An 18,387-nucleotide genomic window follows, 5' to 3' on the forward strand; every position below is an offset into this window, starting at 1 on the left:
TCGTGAAGCAAAGATCTCCAGTCTCGTGATAGATTTTTAAAGCAAAGCATTGGAAGAAGTTCACGCAAAACGTGCCTATCATTCGTCGTTGTTGAGTCACGTGACTTGGGGTCTTTTCCTCAGCTTTTGCTAAGCAAATAATTGGACTTGCTCTCTCCACTTACTAATTCCTGCTCTAAGAACCCAACGCTGCCAAATACTCATCGAATACAAGCGAAGTAGGAGCTCGTTAAATCCATGGGTACAAGAGCTCTAAGGTGAGTCGTTAGCAGATGCCATGGTAGCAGAGTTCCTGTAGATCACCCTCCCCTTCAGAACAATGCCTAAATTGTGGAAATGGTGTTGCCATCTATCGAAGCGAAGACAAATTCCTCCCTATTTGGGACCCTGACTTTCTCAGGATCTGCGCACTCCTGCCTTAATTCCTACTTGCTAAACGAATGGGCTTGCGTCAACCAAGTGGAATCACTAACAGCATAAGATATTATCTTTATCAAACCTTATGTTTACGATAGTCCCTTGTAGTAAAAGCTCATTGCATTTTTATAAAATAAGCACAATTTACACTTACAACCTGTTTGCATCATAAAGTATTAATTTGACATGGAAGAAAATTACTCATTTCTTTTTTAGAAGTAAAAACTTAAGTTAATTGGTCAGTTGCGGAAAATATAATTGAATTAACTGCATATAAAATTGATAAGAATTTTGCACAAATGAGTTAAAAGGAATAAATAACACAGACATTTTAGGTCAGAAGTAATGATTTTAACGATTTGTAGAAAATGTGCACAGTTTAAGGTTTTTAGAGTAAGGAAATTGTTGTGGTTTTCCTATGTTTTCTAGGTACAGTTTATCCCAGGAATGACCTACATTTTCAGAAAAAAGCCATTATCTGGGGAAAAAAAGTTACGAAAGCCACTTTCACTTTTTCCAACATACTGAAAAATATTTGAAAAAAAAAAAAAAAGTGAAAAAACGTTATTTATAGGCTGATTGCGTGATTTTCATCTACAAAACTCATTTTTGTTTTAAATCTATAAACATCCGGTTAGTGGAGATTTAAAAAATAATATAATAAAAAAAGGAAACATAAGTTCGAAATTAGGTTGTATTGGTGAGAAATTTTTTCAAAGATTCAGACAGTTAGGTCATGTATGAAATTAAAAAGAAATAAGTTGAAACAATTCTAAATAATCAGTAATCAGTCTGTAGTTAATTTCTCTTTTGAATACGTAGCTTTTTGGCGAAGTTATCTATATTAGGATTAGTTCTTGGAGATGCTATCAAATTTAACTATTTTAGACACGTATCGATTGAATCTTGAATCGGTTGATTTTGTTATGTTCATAAAAGAAAATATTTGTTCACAAACATATTAAGTTGATATGAACCTATAACAATATCTGGTGTCCGAATCATGTTAATTAAAAAAATTGCCGTTAGTAAAAATTTCCAAAATATTTAATGTAGTTTGTTGCTGTCATACAATTCATGTGTTCCTAGTTCATACTACCTATATGCTGTGCTACGATATTTTAGATAAAGTTGTTATCCCGACTATATTTTGGCATCATTATATTTACCAATGAATATAAGTTAACTACCAGTAAGAGTTCAATGGATTTGATCCAATATAGTTCTCAAAATCTGACAAGGTTCCCAAAAACGACATTTTCCCCCACTTTTTTTTGAATTTTTTGAACATGTCTTCACAAGTCACTGTAAATACTACACTGTGACACGCGTACTTGGGGTGGCATCCCTAGTTTATTCCAAAACCAATGAAGATCGTGTTAATTCCATACAGAATTCCATTGCAGGTGTCATTCCAGTTATAATCGAATTTAACCGAATAATATAAGCCGTTTTAGAAGTTTCGAGTAAGAATAAATATCCTATCTATAAATAATAGCAATAAAAATAATAAAACAAAATATAATGAGTTAGTTTTACGAACCATTATCTTATCGGTGCTCTCCTGGCGATCTTGCCAATTTCTTGATTCCATCCAATCCTTCAATATAAAGATACCGTTTAAAAAAATCTTGAATACCATTATAAGTTGCTAAAGTTTTCAGAAGGGGTAGCATATCTTGTGATGTTGTAAGTAAATACTCTATATAAAAATAAATTATTTCATTTTTAGAGTAAGAATTTCGGTTGGTTCGTTAGTTGAAGAGTAATAAAAGATACATATCTGCTTTGGATCTTGATTTTGGGAGACTTCATGGTTTGAAGACTATGCTACATTTGACTTATATTTGAGCAATCAGAATTGTTATTGCTTTTACCGTAACATAACTGGCGTTCGATCCTTTTATTCACTTTTTAGTTGATAGATAGCGAGTAATACGATACAATCTGTTATCGGAGCATTTTTTTTAAGTTTAAGTATTTCCTGCAGTAATTTTAACTCGACAAAGTAAACTGTTAAAAAAGAACCTTTAAATTAAGAATAAACATAAAGCAAAATTTTAACTCTTTGTGAGCAAATGGCTTAAAAGAAAGCATGATTTTTTGTTGTTAACCTCTTAACCTATTCTTATCCTGTCTTGATAAACAATATATTGAATTAAACAGATTCATTTTTATTAATATAAAATAAAAGCTGAAAAATGAATATAAATATGTCTTTGTAGTTTTCGATTTTACCATTGCCGAACTCAAAATTACGGCAATCGGAATATACGAAAATTTTTAAATTAAAATTTATTATAATCTTCATTAATTCAATTAAATAGTTCATAAAAAGTAAATGAAAAATACGTATTCAATTCATTAAATTTAATTAGAAAATTACTTACGTTGCTTCTCGTTTTCTAAAATGTGAGAGGTGAAATGCAAATCCTGTTTCTATTAGTTCGATTCCTTAAAAATTATGCATTAATTTTACAATTTTTTTTTGCGAAGTATATTGGCGTTCATTAATATAAATTGCTTGTTATAATTAGTTGGAAATGTTTCGGCAACTGTGACATCATCAAAATAAATAGAATTTTGTTTCTACGACATGCAATCCGTTATAGGGAGAAAACAAACAAGCTCTCAGCAGCATTACGGCACATTTCCCAATGAATTAGCAATTCAACAGAGCAAACAAATAACTGAAAATTAGTTTTTCATTGCATAAGCAAGTGAAATACAAGAAAGGTTTTCAACAAATTTGTCTGCATTGCATGATTTATAAAAATCCATCGCACGTAACAGAAAATCTTTTAAAATATTAAAATTAATTTGTTACTTCCAAATAGTTTCGATATGTATGTTTCCATAACAGAAAAGTAGGAGAATTTGCTTGTTAAATGGCTTTGAAAAATATTGAGAATGTATGGAAGGTATCAATGGTTAAAATAAAATTAAGTAAGGGGTTGTCCACAAACTATTTCACCCAATGAGAGAGGGAGGGGGGGGGATCGTGATATTGTGACAGTTTGTGACAAGGGAGTAGAGAGAGGGTGAAACTAGAAGTATGACAACACTCATTGCTAATTAGAATATTAATTATGAAAAACAGCGTGACATGAGACAAAAAAAAGGAGGGGGTGTTCGGCGAAGTGTGACACTTTCTGAAAAAGGGAGAAGGGAGTCAAAAAAATGATGTAAAAAAGAGTGATATCATTTATGGACAGCCCCTAACGCTAAGTTAATGAAGAGTTAATATATACTTTGCGCTAAGTACATTAAGTATGAGAAAAAATAGTTATAAGGATCTATTTCTTCTTTCTTTTTATAGAATTTTTTTATTTTCAGTTTAGTTTGAAAAGATAAATAAATAAATTAAATGTAATGCCTTGCACTACACAAACAAATGAATTATAAACTCTTTTATTCTTTGGTTTCAGTAATATATTTATGTGTTCCATAGAAATTAATCTCTATTTTAATATGTGTTCAGTATTGATTTTTAATAACACTGCGTAAACTGATTTTTAATTATACAATTTTCTTTCGAAAAATACAACTAATTTCAGAAAAAGTCACAAATATTTGTTTCCTCTTTGAAAACTGCCAGCAAGACACTAAACTTTGTTAGATTATAAATACTAAATTTGGCATATAATTTATTTTAAATGATTCTGGAACATAATTTGAGTATTTCTTGGAAATATTTAATTCCAGTTCAAATGCTTGAAGTGTAGCAATAACGTTTCACTGAAGCTCAAGCAAATTGCGTAGATCTCAGTTGTTGACAAGAAGTGTTCGAGGTATATATGGGATCGGTTAGAATGAGATTGAGCTGGAGTGAAAATAATTTAGTCCGTCCAAGCTAGATTTTTTGTTATGTTAGTCAACGCTAATGCCTGCTCGTGCATTGTTAGTAAAAGATATGAGTTAGGTTTATCCAAGGACGGTCATTAAGGGGTCTATTGATCTTTAACCATTAAAACTTTCGATTTTCTGGAAACAAGTATAACTTAAGCACAGTTTAATTCTGAACAACTTCATAACTTAATATATATTACTAATACCATACGCAAAAATTACTTGGATCGTAAAAAATATATACTCTCCCCACTGAAATTTATGTCAACAATAGCTGTTCAAACCTCTTTTTCTCTGAAGTGTTTTTCGCTTTGCGCGTATAATAGCTCAAAAAAGCTTCACATATTTTTATAAACAATTTTATGCAGATTTAACTGGTTTAACTTTATGATCTAAACCTAAATTTAAGTTAAAAATCAAAGTTTTTTTTTTTTTTGAAAAATATTTTCTCTCAAAATTTTGGTACATTTTGATATTTATTTTTAAAATTTCAAAAAGAAAAAAAAATTATTTCTCAAAAATTTAAACTTTGTCCAGTTTCTGAATAAAGTATATAGTAATCCTTTTAAAATAATTATACGTGTCTTTTACGGTATGAGAGAATGCATGCTGTTATATACTTTTTTCCAAACTTGAAAAAAAAAAAGTAAATTTTGTTACCATTTTTCCAAGGATAAAATTGTGCTGTTTAAATATATGTTACATCATGTATTTTTCTCAGAATTTCAGCTTTTATTTAGAGCTAAAACTTTAATCGTAGCTTGTATAGAAATTTAGTCACAAGCTTTTAGACAATGGGTGTTTGTCGTGTCGCGTTACAATTTTAAGAGTCCCGAGACCACTTAAGGGCACGTGTAGAACGTACTTTATTTTCCGTGCGTGTAATGTTTTTATTGTGTGTTGTAGTTAAATGTTATGTTCAATTTGAAACCATTGCTTTTGTTTATTAAGAGAACACAAAGGCAGTATTAACGACTCTTTAGTCTTTTCATTCACGACACATGTCTCATCTCACGACTTTCCACTTTCTTTAGGAAAATAAATAAAGAGATATGGAAACTTTACAAAATAGACAGTTATCTGACAAGATAGAGCTAAACAATGCAAACACTTTATTTAGTAATAAGATAGAACGCTCAATGAGAAAAAAAATATGCATTTTTTCTGGAAACGAAATTTGAAGTAAATTCGTAGGTCTTATATCAAGTATGAACTTCTAAGGCTTTTTTTTTTTTTTGAGACTTTTTTCACTTTTTCCATAAAATATCTCTCATAAATTATGCCTATTTCGAGAAAATACGCATATTTTCCTAGAATTTTTAAAATTTCTAAATTTAATGTCAAGGCTCCAAATTTTTGAAATATATTATCAAACATAGTAACGCTGCTCGATGGCACATCACATTGGCATTTCGAGCACCAAAGACTATTTAAACATAAAAAAATTACAATTGGTGGCTCCCATGCGTAAGACAGTATTAAAAAAAAAAAAAAGCAAAGATTCCGTTTTTTAGTTATTTACAACAATGTACAACGAGTTTTCTCGCGGAAAAATGTGCACTGACCGTTTAAATATGTACGTGGTTAAGTAATATAATGCACATATAAGTATACAGATAAGTATACAGATACTATCTCTATTTAATATAAATGCCAAAATATGTATGGTGGGTGCGCCAAATAATGTCATGTAGACCAATAAAGCTAACCCTCATTTTTTTTTTTTTTATGTAGGATAGCAAAATTGAATTGAAAATTGTTTTTATTCAACGAACGTACTTTAAATTCTTAGCACCGGGCATCGCCGTGCGGGTACTGATAGTATTATTATGTATAGATTAAGTATATATGAAACATTGTAACATTAAAGTTATAATGTTTACATTTGATATGTCTGTATGAATGATATGCTAATGATTACAGTGTGTGTGTGTATGTATAGGCATGTTTGTGCGTGTGTGTGTGTGTATGTATCAAAGTTAAAACAATAAGCAAATCATAGTTTATGAATGGGATGCACTAATAAAAAGCTTTATTTTATTTTTAACATTCGCTCATGCAGGACATTAAACTACAAGTAAATCTATAGGTAGATATAAATTTTACGTAACGAAGTGCAACACTTCAGCATCCTCTTCCTCTTGAAATAATTTCTTCATAACATTTTGTTTTCAAATTTTGGCATAGTTCAAATCAATAAATTCGAGATGAATAAAATACACCTTTGTTGAACCCAGCAAGCATGGCTTTCTTCTTTTGTTTTCGTGACTTCCAGAAACTACGACCAGCAGGATAGTAAAGCAGGTAAGTGATTGTTTCAAAGAGGTCGAAGAAGGAAACCAATGAAAGACCAAGCCACATGCCCATGTAGCCTCCAATGTAACTAAACATCTCAACACTCTGCAAGAAATGTCTGGAATTAGATGCATTGATTGAGCATTAATTTGTTTTGTTTAGAGCTGAAGATACAACAATGGAAGCATTTGAATAGTTTTGTGCAGCATACGGAGTTTTCGTTTTTGTGAAAAGTTAAAACATGGCCCCACTAAATTTCACTTACGTTTATAGGCCGACACCATAGCTGAAACTCATGGCAACAAAGAGGGCGCTACAGGGGATCCATGTTTTTCATTACGTTGCCATTGATTGGTTGATTCCAGGGTTTAGTTCAGCGCCTCTTGTGGTCAAAATGGGGGACGTCCAATCAAAAACAAACCAACTTTGAAACTTGTGAATGATTGGTGGATGCACAGGATTCCATTCAATTTCAAGAGCAAATCACAGTTGCATCGGTTTAACACAGAAAAGTCATAAATTCTCAAGGCCCGAAAGCGTCAGTGCCATCTAGTGGGGCCAAGGTTAAAAATATCTTTGCAGAAGCGTTTAATCAGCAGTCGACAATCAAAGAAAATGAAACGAATTTTGAGTCCTACGTACTTTTAATGGTAATTTTATGTGAATTTCTAGGATATAAAATAAAATCTGTTAGACCAGGTGTTTCTAACCTTTCAGACTCTTCTCCCCTTGTTGAACACTGATGTAAGGTCACGTTCCCAAACTATATGCAGTGAGAAGCAAAGAGAGGTAGGTGCCAAAATTAAGAATTTGTAGATAACTATAGTATATAAATGGTAGGTGAACCTCACCTCTGTTTTGGGGAAAGGGATAATACTATTAGATCTGGTAGGTGCTGCTATACAGCATGATTTAGAAAACAAATTAAGGTCTAACGAGGACCGGAACTTTAAACGCATTTTACTCAAAATTCGAAAATGTCCACTTACGTCCGTTTGCTTCTCACTGCTTCATATGATCAATACGATAGGAATTTGAAACTGCAACTGATTTAAGATAGCAGAAACTGGTGATTTTGTTAAAATATAAATAATTTCGTACACAAAGTTTAATATTACAACGCTTAGTTTTGTTTTGAACAAATTATTAATCGGACACTTGAAATCAAAGAATCAAAAACTAAATGCTAATTGGTTGAGGTATGTAGGTGAATTTAGCATGTAACACCAGTTACTTTCACAAAATCAGTGGGAGGGATACCACCGTTTATCCTTGAAAAATTCTTGAATATTGGGTTGCGACTGTGACAAAGAACATCTCAAAGCACTTTCAATGTCCAGCTAGATATGTTGACTCTACGGTACGTTAATGCTGAAAATTCGTATTTTGAGATATGTGAATGAAAAACACACTAGAAAACTCAAAAAGGGCAATAATAATAAAAACGTTTACTCTTGACGAAAAAACTACAGCACGTTTTGAAAGTTTTGCTGTTTTACTTTATTATTTTATACGTTCATACCTCCTTTGAAATTCTTCAGCGCTTCCTAAGGAGGCACGCTGATAATAATAAAAACGCAATAATAATAAAAACGTTTACTCTTGACAAAAAAAAAAAAAAAAAACTACAGTACGTTTTAGAAGTTTTTCTGTTTTACTTTATTATTTTATAATGAAGTAAAACATACCTCATTTGAAATTCTTCAGCGCTTCCTAGGGAGGCACGCTCCATGGTTGAAAGTCAATGTGTTAAACCAATATTTATTATGCTATTTTCAGTTGTCAGGTAAATTTTCATTTTTATCATTAAGATCAAATGTCCTGAAGCTGACATTCGAAAAAACAGTTCTTAAAGCATCAAGGCATTCGTAAAGCTGGCATCTTCACGTAAAACAAATACTTGAAACATTACCAATTTTCTAAAATAATTTAGAAAGAGTTTTTTTTTTTTTTTTTTCAGAAGAAAGAGAAACTCTTCAATCAACGACCTACTGTCAATCTACTTCAGCGGTTCCCAACCTTTTTCTCTTTGCGAACCCCTTGGAACAGGCAAAAAAGTTCGCGAACCCCCTGATGTTGAAATTAGTAACATGTAAGAAACAATAAAAAAACAGCATGTTTGCTTTCCATTTTTTGCAGCATTTGATTGCAATAAACAAAAATATAATTGTAAAATATCATTAAGTGCAAACATTAATAAAAAGTTAAAACTACATCTACAAGAAAAATTATAAACAAGAAGTTTTATAAACCAACTATGTTTTTTAAGCATACTTTAAATTGGGGAAAAAATCCTTAATGCGATATTTGTGGCTGTTTGACGGAACAAAGAAACTGAAAGTTTGGTTCAATGTCTGACAGTTTGAGTCTTAAATCAGGCTCTGCATTCAATCTGCTTTGGTATTTATCTTTGAGATAAGTATAGGAGGAAAATCCTTTCTCGCACAGATATGTTGTACAAAATGGTAATTAAATTCGAATTGCTTTTTTGGACAAAACGGTATAGTCATTTCTTACACTGAGCCAGAAGTCAATTAACGAGCGCTCTTTAAAGGTAGTTTTCAATGAATTATCACAGGATAACTCGATGAGCATTTCCTTTTCAGGTAATGTCAGGGTGTTCTCTAAGCATGGATTTCCTTCAAAAGGATTGCGTATCCAGTTGTTTGAGAGAGGGACGTTACGCCTATTAGGAAAATACTCGTCAAAAGTTAGTTCACGATGTTGCAGATGTTCACATACATTTCTTTTAACGCTTTCATCAAGTTTCATTGAGTTTTCTGATAAAAAACTACTAAGAGAAGTGAAACAAGAAAACTCACCCATTTCCAGGCATTGGATCCAGAAATTCAATTTTTTTATCATAGCTTCAATTTTATCATATACAACGAAAATATTAACAACTGCACCTTGCAAGGATAGATTTAATTCATTTAATTTTGAAAAGATGTCAGCTAAATATGCAAGCCTTTGCATCCAAAGAGGATCGAATATGCAAGTGGACAAGTGAAATGGATGATCAACAAAAAATGCTTGGACTTCTGACTTCAATTCAAATAGGCGTGTCAAAATTTTGCCACGGGAAAGCCATCTAACTTCTGTGTGTAGAAGTAAAGTAACATGAAGGCTTCCCAATTCCTCACAAAGCGCGTGAAATAGACGGCAGTTTGTGGCACGTGATTTTATGCAATTTACAATTTTTACCGCATCATTCAAAGTAGCGGATAATTCTGCGGGAATACGCTTACATGCTAATGCTTGTCTGTGAATGCAGCAATGAGTCCATTCAATTTTCTTGTTAGTCTTCTTTACTCGCACCACAAAGCCAACAAATTTTCCTGTCATTGATTTTGCACCATCCGTGCACACACCCACACACAAAGACCAATCTATTCCATTTTCTTCAAAGTAACTGTTGACCAGTTCGAAAATTGCTTCTCCAGTTGTGTTGGTTTTCAAAGGTTTTGCAAATAGTACATCTTCTTTAATTGCATCGTTAAAAATATACCTAACATAGACAAGTAATATTGCAGCGTTTGCTACATCAGTCGACTCATCAAGCTGGATCGCAAAATTATTCTCTTTTATTTTATTCACAATTTCTTTCTCCACATTACTTGCCAAATCAGTAATTCTGCGTGATACTGTGTTATTTGATAGCGGAACCAGGTCAATTTCTTTTGCTGACTTTTCTCCCAGCATACACTTAGCAATATCTTTAGCACACGGTCCAATTAAATTTTCTGCAATTGTATGTGGCTGTCCAGATCTTGCAATTCTATAACTGACTCGATATGAAGCTTCAAGGGCCATTTTACTATTTTCGTTGGATTCTAACAGGAACGTAGAGACGCTACACTTTTTATTATATTCCAATTTTCTTTTAAAATATTCGATAGGTTTGTCCTTGTGTGTCGGATGCTTTGTTTCGAGGTGTCTTCTCAGAAGTGACGGTTTCAAACTGCTGTTCGCTAGAACTTCGTTGCAGAGAAGACAAAGCGGTCTAGGTTCAGACTCTTCTCCAGTAAAATAAAAGCCCATTTGTAAATAGTCACTGTCATATTTTCGCTTTTTTCCTTTTTTTTTCCCCTAGTTCACTTTTCTGTTTAGTCGGGGGAGGCGGCAGTTCATTACAGCTATCTATTTCAATATCCTGTGTTGATTCGAAAGTTACTGCTGATGTTGAGGGTTGATCGATTGACTGCTTGTCCATTTGTCGCTCAACCAAACTACCAGTTTTCAACCATAGATCCATAACAGCAGAGAGTTATTAAATCATAAAAATTACCAACACGATTATAACTTCCCAAACAGAGTAGCAAGTTCACGTAGCAAAACCAATTGCAAACAAATTCACTTGTTTTCAAGCATCTCTAAAGTATCTCTAAATACGTCTGTTAACAACTATTTCCCCAGAACTATGAGCATGCTGATGTTATATATTTTTGAAAACGAACAGATGGTTAAAATCCAGTAATAAATTTTAAGTTTGGAGCCTTTTGCTGTCATGTCTGCTATTCGATGACTGAATTCGACGGAAATTCCCGAGTTATATTTCAACCAGATTAGAAATAATACCCCTATGATGCATTGTTTGAGAATTCTTTATTTTTTTCGATATATGTACATTATGTATATCGTTTGATTGACTCCACGCGATGGCGCCTTTTTAAGGTCATCGTGATCCCCGCCACAGCTTAATACAACGTTTCTGCATGGCGCCTCGCAATAAAGAAGGAAGGATATCTCTTTTTGTTGTCTATCGAACAAAAAAATGAGAATTTCTTTTTAACCAAGATTATAAAACCGCTGAAAGATTTTTTTTTTGAGCTTAATACAAGAGTCTGGCGCGTTTTCAAATTAAAAAAAAAATTTAGTAACTATGTGTGCAAATTGAATATTTTATAATTTTTTACCAAACTAGGAAAAATCCGCCATTGCACCGAAATTTTCGCGAACCCCCTTCCTGCACCTCGCGAACCCCTGGGGGTTCGCGAACCACCGGTTGGGAACCTCTGATCTACTTAAATATGCCAAAACAGCAGTTTCACTGTTTTGGAATGTTGCTTGGATTTTGTTTTACTTCTAAAGTTCAAAATAATGCTATAACGAACAACTGTACCTCAAATTTTGGTTGATAAATAAACCTTGTCACACGAAATCTCTTGAAATATATAGACAGTTTTATTCTTGCAAATCTAAAAAGCAAACAAACAAATTTAATAAGTAGAAAGATACAAAATAGTAAATAAATGTATTTTTTTAACAATATTGAATTCGTCCATAAATATTTCTCTTTATCGAAAACTTTCAACTAATCAAGACGAATAAAAAAGAAAGCATGAAAACGTAGATTGCATAAACAGATTTTGGTAACATAATATATTTTTAGAAAACATTATTGGAAGTAAAATTTCTCGCAAAAATTCAACTTATTGAAAGCTTCTTTTTAAAAACATATAAATATTGGTTTGTTTGCTGAAATATCAAGTTTATCTTTACGCATTTCAAATTAATAATACTTATAATAATGATTATTATCATTATAAATAATCTTACTACTATTATATATGCGAAAGTTTGTCTGTATGGATGTATGGATGTTTGTTACTCTTTCACGCAAAAACTACTAAATGGATTTTGATGAAACTTCACAATAATATAGCTTATGCATCAGAATAACACATAGGGTAGTTTTCGTCCCATTATGGGGGACAAAACCCCCTTTGGGAGGCAATAAAACACAATTTTAGTATAAATTCTCTAATGTGGGGATGAAAAAATACTTGCACATATTAACATTATATGTCCATCGAAAGCTCCGATTTTTCTGCTGAAGATGGCACCTTTTCGAAATTTCTAAGTAGAATAAAAAACGAGTTATGAGCTTTTTAGTTCCATGTTCGAAGGCTTTCCTTAACTCAATACAATATTTAGTGTATCATCTCAACTCCCTGTCGATAGCGACTATTGTATTGTTGACTATCTTTGCTTTTCGTGACTGTTCAAGGCTTTTCTCAAGTCAAATCTTGAAGTAAGATTTTTGCACAAGATTGGCAAATAATACATGGATTTGGCTGATTTTTTTCCATTTTAATGCAACTTTGAGGCATCTAATGGATTTTTCATTTATTTGTATTGACTGGGTATTTAATCGATCAGCAGGAATCTAGCCAAACTTTTTTTGTGGAATCATTTCAATAGCTAAGGCATTTGGCATTTTTTTCAACTGTCGCTGTTTTTGAAGCTAAAGACTACGCAATACTGTTTCTCGGTTTTCACCATGTAACCAAATATCGCCATTTCTTTAATATTTCTTCCTTTAAATTTGTTAACACGTAAAATAATTCACCAACTAATTCGCAAATTCATAAACAGCGCAAAAACTTCCATTACTTTGTCTTTGCACACAATTTCAAACAATTGCCAAATTTTTACTGTTTATTGGAGACATTTCGGGTAGCATCATTGTTGACCCTATTTTGGGATGATTTCTACGGTATGAAGTTACACATCATACAATAGTTTAGATTCCCGGTGTAGCGCTGGATATTATGTATTTGATGGAGATCGGGATTATAAGGGAACTGTTTCACTTTATTTAAGAATAGTTGACCTCACTCGAATTGGATTTTTTGGGAATTACCCAAACTGACTTCTTTACAACTCCTGAACGTTTTCGTGATTTATTTTTTGTGATTTTTGGGGTTCTTCTCAGTTTTGCCAACATTTCATTTACTCTCTTTCCCCCTAATTTTCAGTTTTAATCATACCTTTTGATACATTTAAGGGGGCAGGCAATTTGAAATGTCGGCGAAACTAGAGACAAACAACGTTTTAGTAACTATTTGACCTCTGCCTCTAATGACCATTAACTTGAATCAATTGAAAAAAAACTACATCAACGTGAGCGAAGCCGCGGGCAAAAGCTAGTATTTTCATATTTTACAAAAATTGTGAGCTTTCTAAACAATCAGGCTGGAAAATCAATTTTAACAATGAAATAATTGTACGAGTATACACCAAAAAAAGACAAGTAATGTGTCAATAAGTTTTGTAAGTTTGTCTACAAATGTTGAAAAAAACTTTTAAATGTTTCATTTTTAGTGAAAAATTCTAATTTATTTTCTTTGAACTTAATGAGTTTTCCAATTTTTCACTTTACATTTTGAACTTCTATCGAACTTATCTTTTTATAATCTTTTATTGCATTTTTCTCTTAAAAGTTTCAGTTGCATAACTTTAATAAAACTTTTTTATGTCTCGATTGCACTCGTTTCATATCCGCATCAGTATTTTCAACTCTATTTATTCTTTTAAATCTTCTTAAGTTGTATTTTTCGGCACTTACGTATTATTTCGTTGATCATTTTCTTCAAAAACAAGACTATCTCCAAGTGAAAGCTGAGTTCTCTGCAAGTCTTCAACCGAAAAATTTTCAAAATCAGTTACGAAAGTTTGGCGACTCCATCATTAGCAGTCTTTTTCTTGTGTTTGCCTTAACTTTGGTTTCGACACATCTGCTATTGAAATTTTCGTCGCTGCTGCTGTTTTGCTTTTCTATTTCATCTTTCAAGTTTTGCTTGGTGTTCTTTCCAGTTGCTTCCGCCTAATTTCCTTAAACTTTTTATTTCACCCATTTAATCTTCTTTGTGAGTTTGGGCAATATTAATTTTGCAATCGACCACTATTTGTGAATGTTAGTTCTTTTGCATTTTTCTTTACTTAACTTTCTTCGCTTTTCTATTTCAACGTTTTACAATTAAGCCGTCCACAAATGATGCTACACTCTGAGGGGGGGAAAGGTGTTCAGGACATATATGAATAATTATTATATAAGTGAATAGATCTTTAAGAAGGAAAAAAGTGAAAATAAATATATATTAAAAAAAAGTCCATTTATAAAAAAGAGAGACGTGAGACGTGTCAAATGCGAGTGAAGCCAATCTTCACGAAGAAAATCATCGATTGCAGACTCTAAATTTATGGCATTAATGAAAATTGACTCTTTTATTTATGTACTTACTAGCTGCGTTGCCCGACTTTGCACGATCTACCTCGAAAATAAAAGTTAGGTCATGTGACGCGTGTTCAACAATTATACTTAAATAATTGAAAAAAAAAAAAAAAACACACAATTTTCCGTTAAAATAATGATTCTTAAATTTCGTCAACGGCAAATCGGAAAGTCCCGAACAAATTAAAAACACAACCCTCCATTAATACAACTAAAATCCTTGATTATCATCTGCTGGCAGTCAAAAAAAAAAAAAAAAAAGAGAGAGAGAGATAAATGGCCAAAAAAATAATCAAAAGGAAAAATTTTACTTCAAAACAAAAAGGAACAATTTTATTTGTTCTCAGTGAAAAAAACGGCAAGAGATCAAAAATGATTTTATTGACGCTCATTTAAATCGAGCTCGTTAGCAAACGATAAACTTCCGATTTGATACTGGAGTTCCATTCGGCTTAAAAATGCTTTTAATTTTTTTCCGGGTGATTTTACAGTCTTGTTTTCTTTTTCTTTTTTTGAAATTTGAAGGAAGTAAGTCAATTTCAAGGGTATTTTTCACGGGCTTTCGAATTTGATCTAAATTAAGAAAAATGGATAATTATTTCGGGTAGAAGAACCATTAAATACCATTTTCGGGTCCTAAAATTAAAATTCGACGGTTCGGTTCTCTGTTTTGGCTTTTGAAAACTCCACTACGTTCTTTCTCGGGTGCCCAAGTACCTTCCTGCCAAATTTGCTCGAGATCCGCTTTAAACTGCGAATTTGTATAGGGAACATACATATATTCACACATACATACACATAGATCCCTTGTTTTATTTATATAGATTTGTTATGAATATTTGAATTTTTTAAAGGCTGACAGATAAATTTTTTTGAGGACAGCTTAATATTTTCCCCGGGCTAGTGCCTTTTCTCCGTTTGGGAATCCGTGCTTTATCTCATTATTTTTAGTTCATACTTTCAATCTTTAATTACATATCTCCTTTTCATAGCACGATCTTCTTAATCATCTGCATTAATTCCACGAAACTTTTCTGCTTTCATTTCTCTGTATTGCTTCCGCCAAGTACAGCTGTTCATTTCTACTGTTTTTTCCGCTTCTATTATTTCATTGTGTGTCTTCCCTCGTTTTTTTCTTATTTATAATCTCATGTTCTAAATTTTCTTCTTCGCTTAACTCTACCATATAAAGTTTTAACATTCCACAATATTTTTTATAAAAGTCTTTCAGCGTATTTACCAATTTCTTCCATTAAAGAATTAAATTAAATATTTTTTCAACATACTTTTCACGATAGAAATGTTTTTATCTTCATTGCATGTAAAGGCAGATTTTTGAAGAAAATTATCAAAAGATTGAAATTGAGGAATGGATCTACTTACCGACACCACTCATCATTGCACTATAAAATTAAAAAAAAAAAAAAAAACCTTTTTAAATCACAGGTATATTTATGCATTTTCATGAAATTAAATTTTAACTATGAAAGACCACACACGTGCAACATTTCTGAAATTTGTACGACAAATTAAAATATAGATATTGTTACAAATTCTGTAAATAGTAATTATTTTTGTGGTTAATTTGTTGTAATCTAGCTAAATTTGGCGTTTATTCCATAGTCTCGTTTCAGTTCTTGCTTTGGAAAGCCTTGCGTATTTTGTTATTGTGTATTTTGATGTAAATACATGGTTGACCGTTGAGTATACGGTGTTAATCGATATTTGCCTAATTGCTATGGTTAATTTAGCAGTTGTTAACGATATTTCTTGTACATAGTTGTAAATAAATCTCCTGTGTTTTCTCAAGAACTGTGTCGTCATTTAAAGAAAGTTTGAAGCTGCACGGAACTGGGAACAATATGAATAATCCAACAATGGAAAATACAATAGTAAGCGTACCGAAGATGTCGATTGTAAACACTTCATCACAGAAGTGATGTGTAGAATCCTAAATGTTGGGAAACAATGAGAGTTAAACTATTGTTTTAGCCGAAACTCCTTCACAGCTTTCTACTTGTCAGAAAATTCGAATTTTTTCAGTTCCATGACATTAACCGAAATTTGACATTATACTGCTGACTCACTCGAACACCTTTCATTAATTCGCAACTCCAATAAACTATAGGGGGCGCTGCAGCCACTGTCTAATGGCGGATGAAAAAGGTAAAACAAATAAATACCGTAAATTATAACTTGCTTTGACGATTAGTGAATGAGAGTAATTTTTCATCATGTTTGTGGGAAGCTCGCTTTTCTATTCCTCTGAAATTACATTACACCGCAAATTGTCTGAAGCCTGTAATTTACCCCAAAGAAAGCACGTGGAATGGAATGTTTTACCTTTTTCTTTAGTATTGTTAATCGCCACAAGGTAGCGTATTCGAGCTCTGGAGTTGCGAATACTATAGCCTTGCATACGAAGAGAAAATAGGGAACTTATATAGCAGAGTCTGGCAGCATAGTATTTCAACATACAGGGTGATCAGTAATTAACACGAAGATGTTAAAAATTAATTTCTCTAAAACTATTGATTCAAAAATTGTACTTAAATTCTAAAACATAGTACAATACTTGGGAATTAGTTGCATATATGCTCGATGTTTTTTCCATCTCTAGCTATGGCGCAAACGAATAGCGAAATTCTGCATCACTCGCTGTAGGGTTAAAGTTTCAATGTTTTCAGTAGCTGTCTGAATCGCAATTTTCAAGTCTTCGAAGTTCTTGGTAGTTCCAGGGCAAACTTTGTCTTTGATATAACCCCACAAAAATGAATCGTCGGGGTTCCAGTCAGGAGAATAGGTTGCTCAGTTGATCCCCATACTTTTCGATTTTGGGTACTCTAAAGTTGAAATCCGCTCATTAGAGTACTCTTCACGAAATCTGTTTCGTGTCTTAAACTGAAACTCTGTCGAAAACTTTTTTGAGACACAATTGGGCTGTTGTTGTTCGAATAATACGTTTGAACCATGAAAACGGTCTCAGAGTACTATATCTCGACATTTTCACTGAAAAATAAACAACAAAAGCCAACTCAATGAGATTGCTCAAAAAAAAAAAAAAAAAAAAAAAAAAAAAAAAAAAAAAAAAAAAACCCCGCCAACGAACTGAATCGAACCACCAAATTTGACTCGATACGCCAAAGTTTTCCAGAAATAGATATTTATTTTCAACGCGTTAATTACTGGTCACTTTGTATTTATTCAAGCAAATGTTCAGGGTCTACGAAATTTTACATTGACTTTCAACCACATATGAACTATGTTTTAGCTTTACACTGGCGAGTAAAAATATTTATAATAATAATAGATGAAGTCTTACCACGTGTGCATAGTTATTCACTTCTTCATATTTTATTTCATACTGCTGATCTCTGAAAAAAGTTTTTAAATGAATAAGAATGGAAGGTTTCTCAAAAATTGGACATTGATTACAAATTAGCAAGATTACGTATACATACATTTAAATACTGCTTCTATATCTAATCGTTATAGTCCTTATAGGTAGACGGGGACGCATGTACATATTTTATCACGGGGGATTAAAATACCCGGATGTGTGCTGCTCCGCAGCAAATGGTCTCAAAGGATGCGGTGGATGATAACTGTCTTTTCATAGAGATGAGAGGGGTTTGAGAAAGATCGAGATATAGTTTCGAAGTAGCAAAATGGCAACAAAGTACAAATTAATGTCAACCAACCTGAGGACTAAAGGGCCTCTGCTTACTCCAGGCTTTCACACCACATATCGCTGCCCTAGTTTAAAAGTACTGAGACGTGATACAAACTACTACTTAGAGAAAAAAGCA

The 18,387-nt window shown here is 32.5% G+C and overlaps 1 protein-coding gene across 1 annotated transcript in view; it reads right to left on the reverse strand.

The window, feature by feature from the left end:
* Positions 1 to 6,288: 6,288 nt before the first annotated feature.
* Positions 6,289 to 18,387, reverse strand: part of LOC129226882 (uncharacterized) — a 48,560-nt gene continuing 36,461 nt past the window's right edge. The window contains exons 10-13 of the mRNA XM_054861511.1: positions 17,901 to 17,952; positions 15,962 to 15,981; positions 11,684 to 11,759; positions 6,289 to 6,666 (exon numbers count right to left, since the gene is read on the reverse strand). Of these exons, the coding sequence (XP_054717486.1) occupies positions 6,460 to 6,666; positions 11,684 to 11,759; positions 15,962 to 15,981; positions 17,901 to 17,952 (355 nt within the window). The 3' untranslated portion in view covers positions 6,289 to 6,459. The remainder of the gene's footprint in view (positions 6,667 to 11,683; positions 11,760 to 15,961; positions 15,982 to 17,900; positions 17,953 to 18,387) is intronic.

This window comes from Uloborus diversus, chromosome 7 (assembly GCF_026930045.1).
Source record: "Uloborus diversus isolate 005 chromosome 7, Udiv.v.3.1, whole genome shotgun sequence".
Taxonomy (NCBI): domain Eukaryota; kingdom Metazoa; phylum Arthropoda; class Arachnida; order Araneae; family Uloboridae; genus Uloborus; species Uloborus diversus.